Source organism: Anolis carolinensis, chromosome 3, assembly GCF_035594765.1.
Source record: "Anolis carolinensis isolate JA03-04 chromosome 3, rAnoCar3.1.pri, whole genome shotgun sequence".
NCBI classification, from domain to species: Eukaryota; Metazoa; Chordata; class Lepidosauria; order Squamata; family Dactyloidae; genus Anolis; species Anolis carolinensis.
Window position 1 is genome coordinate 263571770 of NC_085843.1, and position 4775 is coordinate 263576544.

At 38.9% G+C, this 4775-nt stretch overlaps 1 protein-coding gene across 1 annotated transcript; it reads right to left on the reverse strand.

Annotated features, from left to right (window-relative positions):
• Window positions 1–234: 234 nt before the first annotated feature.
• arl14 (ADP ribosylation factor like GTPase 14) lies at window positions 235–4019 on the reverse strand. The gene has a single exon (XM_062977517.1). It carries the CDS (start codon window positions 891–893, stop codon window positions 315–317), a length of 579 nt encoding a protein of 192 aa, XP_062833587.1. The 5' UTR covers window positions 894–4019; the 3' UTR covers window positions 235–314.
• Window positions 4020–4775: the final 756 nt, after the last annotated feature.

The window sequence follows — 4775 nt, forward strand, 5'->3', positions numbered from 1 at the left end:
GTTTTCTTTGGTACATTCACTTTATTATTTGCATATTGTTGACTGCAAAATGGATACCCAATATTTAGAAAATCAAGAGCATTCTAATTCTGTACTTGATGCAGCATTGTAGTTCATAATTTAAAATACCCACAGTCAGATTAAACAAAATAATGTTTTTGAAAGATAATGTAAAAGAATTAGAACAGTTAACTGGCCTGGAATAAATAAATTCGTTTTACAGGCTCCTGAAAAGCATGTTGTAGTATCAGACATTTAATTAATCGACTGGCTTATTGTCCTGGTCAACAATGCATTGATCAGATTAGGGCACGTTAATCTTGCCTGAAGATAGCGAAAGCTTCTTGTTTAGCTTTCATGCAGGATTTTGCAAATGATGTCACTTTCTGGAATGCTTCGGACAGGCCTTCTCCTGTAATTGCACAACAGGGCTGTACGTACCAGTTTCGGTCAGCACAATGTTTCTTCATGTTGAGTGTTTTGGTTATTTCCTCAGCCCCCAGAGCACCACGAAGATCCTGCTTGTTGGCTAGGACAACTACAGGCACATTCTTGATCTTATCGTTCTTCAAAATAGTCGCCAGTTCTTTCTTCGACTCTTCCAAGCGCTGTTTGTTGGCACTGTCCACAACATAGACCAGACAATCTGCGTTTTCCAAATAGTCCTCCCAAACAGTCCTCATTTTGTGCTGGCCTCCAACATCCCAGACTGTTAAGGCAATGCCTGCTGTTGTTTCAATCATCTCCACATTGAAACCGATGGTTGGCGAGGTTAAGAAGACATCATTGAATTTGATCTTGTACAAGAGGGTGGATTTCCCTGCCGAATCAAGTCCTAGCATTAGAATTTGGGCTTGTTTGCCTTTAAACTGCTTAGAATGTACGAGGCCCATCCTCTCTGCAAGATCGTCGTTTCTTTTTCGTTAAGATGTTTGTGCAGCAATGTGCTCGCTTTCTGTGTCTCTCAGGTGAAGGATAGCAAGCAAAGCTTGCTGTATGTAACAAGGCCAGGAGCATGAATGTATTTGTTCTGTGACTTGAGCATTGCTGCAGTATGCAAACAGAACGTTATTAAAATATAACTTTCACTGTTTATTTGGAGGGTGGAGTTTCCTGAACAATGTTCAGTCACATAAAGCAAAGGTTTATCAGGATCAAAGTTGAGTGCATACAAAGAGACTTTGTTCTTTCCTTCTTGCGGCGTTTGCTATTTATTGATGTCATTTTTATAGTGCAGTGAAGCTGTGACATTTTTACAGTGCATTAAGTTACACTGCTGCAACCTCCACAATTGACCAATGGTCTTAGGGGGGATCAGCCCACTGATTATCTTTCAGTTCTTAGCATACTGTTTGTTGTTCTGGATGTATTTTCAACTATTCTGCCCAATGGGCTTGGAATTCCTTATCGCTGCTCTTCGCTTCATGTACTTTGAGTAGTCAGTAAAAGATCTAACTGATAGGCTAGTTGCCACAGATAAAGAATCAGAATAGGGCAAAGCAGGACAATAGCAAGAAACTGAATAAAGAGTTTCCTTTTTTGTTGTTTATTCGTTCACTGGCCGTGGCCACCCCAGCTCCTTCAAGGTCAAGCCAGTCACTTCAAGGATACCATCCATCCATCTTGCTCTTGGTTGCCCCCTCTTCCTTTCTCCTTCAATTTCCCCCAGCATCATTGTCTTCTCCAAGCATTCCTGTATTCTCATTATGTGGCCAAAATACTTCATCTTTGCCTCTAAGATCCTTCCCTCCATTGAGCAATCAGGGATTATTTCCTGGAGTATGAACTAGTTTCATCTTCTTGCGGTCCAAAGCACTCTCAGAATTTTCCTCCAACACCACAGTTCAAAAGTGTCTATCTTCCTTCACTCAGCCTTCCTTATGGTCCTGCTTTCAGATCCATAGGTTATTACAGGGAATGCCTTTGCTTTAACTTCTTCGTTGCCAGTGTGATGTCTGTACTCTTAACTATTTTATCGAGGTTGGCCATTGCTCTCCTCCCAAGAAGCAAATGTCTTCTGATTTCCTGGCTGCGGACTGCGTCTGCAGTAATCTTCGCCCCTAGAAATAGAGTTTGTCACTGCCTCCATGTTTTCTCCCTCTATTTGCCAGTTATCAATCAGTCTGGTTGCCATAAACTTGGTTTTCTTGATGTTTAACTGCAGCCCAGCATTTGCACTTTCTTCTTTCACCTTGGTGATAAGGCTCCTCAGCTCCTCCTCTCTTTTGGCCATCAGAGTGGTATCATCTGCATATCTAAGGTTGTTAATATTTCTTCCAGCAATTTTAACTCCAGCCTTGGATTCATAAACCCCCGTACGTCGCATGATGTGTTCTGCATACAAGTTGAACAGGTAGGGTGAGAGTATACAGCCCTGTCGTACTCCTTTCCCAATCTTGAACCAGTCAGTTGTTCCGTGGTCTGTTCTTAATATTAAGAGTTTCATTAGAAAGAGATAAGAGTTTTAACAGGACCCCTCTGCCAATGTAATCCTTTATTTCTAATGCATTCCTTTCAAACACTTAGTGGCTGGACACTGGAGGTATCAATTTTTCAAAAAATTAGGAACTAATTGCACAAGGTGGCAGCCTGCAAAATGTATAATTACTTATAACAAATAGATTATCCTAACAAAAGTGAGAAGCACCAATATACTCTTGATAAAATAAAGTATGAGTCCACCATTGTAGCATTGGATTAATTTGAGATAGGAGCCCCCAATGGCGCAGTGGATTAAATCCTTGTGCCTGCAGAACTGATGACTTGAAGGTTGGGTTGCTGACCTGAAGGTTGACGGTTTCAATCCAACTCGGGGAGTGCGCGGATGTTTGGCTTGAACTCTAAACCTTTTCAGTTATAGCTTTCCCAGATATGGAACACTTTCACCATGGAAATTCACTTGGTTCCAGCCTTGTTTTCCTTTTGCAGTCAGGACACCTTAAAGCTTCATTTGCTAATTTTCACAGACTCAGTACTGGTAAGTGTTTTTTTAATGGTTTTATTTCTTGGGATTTTTTCTTGGTTGCGTCTTTCCTCCCATCCTGTGTTTTTATCAAGCTAGGATTGTAGTTTATTTAAAAAATATTGTCTTTTGTATTTTATTCTATATTTTTTATCAGGCTAGTTCTTTTTGTTTTTTGAATGTATTGTTTTAGGTGTTTGTTTTATGTTTTTGATAATATGATGCCTTGTTGCACAAGATAAGACCTTTTATAAAAAAAATCATAACCTAATAAACCAATTACAAAAACACCTTTGCCTACCAGTTTTTGAGAATCTTAGAATTGATAAATGCTTGATTAGGCCCCATCTACACTGCTATATAAAATCCAAATTATCTGCTTGAACTGGGTTATATGGCAGTGTAGACACAGATAATCTTATTCAAAACAGATAATGTGGATTATCTGCTGGCATAACTTGGATTATATGGCAGTGTAGAAGAGGCCTATATTTCAAAGAAGGACCACGTTGGAGTATTCCTCGCCAAAAAATTGGTGGGATCACAATGAGCCAAAAGATGACTTGAAAGCACATGCATACTCATATGTAGTTTACAAATTGCCTACAAGCCATGTTAAAGAGATGGCTGTACTTTTTATAAATGGAATGTATACAAATTTCATTCTATTCATTCTCCCTCCACCTCAATACATGATTTTATTAAAATTATTTCTTTTGCAATATTTTCCAATTAAGTGGATTGTACATACAGTTTGTACCATTATCATGGATAGTGTCGATCTATATGAGAAGCAATTTTTACAATTGGATTCTCTCTGTGTTTATTCTCTGTTGTTATTCACTTCTTTTCTCTTTATCTCCAAATAATTTAATCTATTTTTCTCAGCCATGGCTGAATGTACATTTCTGATTTCAGGGCCCCTTTCACACCATACAACTATAGTACTATGATTCCAACTTTAACTACCATGGCAACATATTGTGAAATCCTAGGATTTGCATTTAGGGAGGGATATTAAGAATTGTTAGCCAGGTAACTCAAGTGATTCACCAAAGTAGTAAATCCCAGAATTTGGGGGGGGGGGGGGGGAGGGGTGTTGCCATGATGTGCAGCATCAAAGTATGCAGCATGCAGGGCCTCACATCGCATTTCAGTTATTTTAGTCTTTCTGCTCCAAATATAAAGCTCACTTTATGGGCCTTAGGAAAAACATGACTCACGAGCAGCCTTCATCAAAGTAGGCTTCCAGGCAATCGTTTGCACACAAATAAGTAAACAAGAGATTTGCCTTGCTAACAGGAAGCTAGCAGAGCCCAGACAAGAAACAAATCAATTCCAACAAACTTCTGTATGGCGAAAGAGCTTATCAGGGTTACACCTTAACAATTAATTAAGGTGGGGCAATTGGCAACTGTTGTGAAAAATTTAATATGAACTTACTTATTTACAGTAGAGTCTCACTTATCCAACATTCACTTATCCAACATTCTGGATTATCCAATGCAGTCTGCCTTTTAGTAGTCAATGTTTTTGTAGTCAATGTTTTCAATACATTGTGATGTTTTGGTACTTAATTCATAAACACAGTAATTACTACGTAGCATTACTGCGTATTGAACTACTTTTTCTGTCAAATTTGTTGTTAAACATGATGTTTTGGTGCTTAATTTGTAAAACCATAGCCTAATTTGATGTTTAATAGGCTTTTCCTTAATCCCTCCTTATTATCCAACATATTCGCTTATCCAACATTCTGCTGATGACCGTCACCCCGGCTTTCAAATTGATTTGAGAGCGCAGCAGAGAGTTC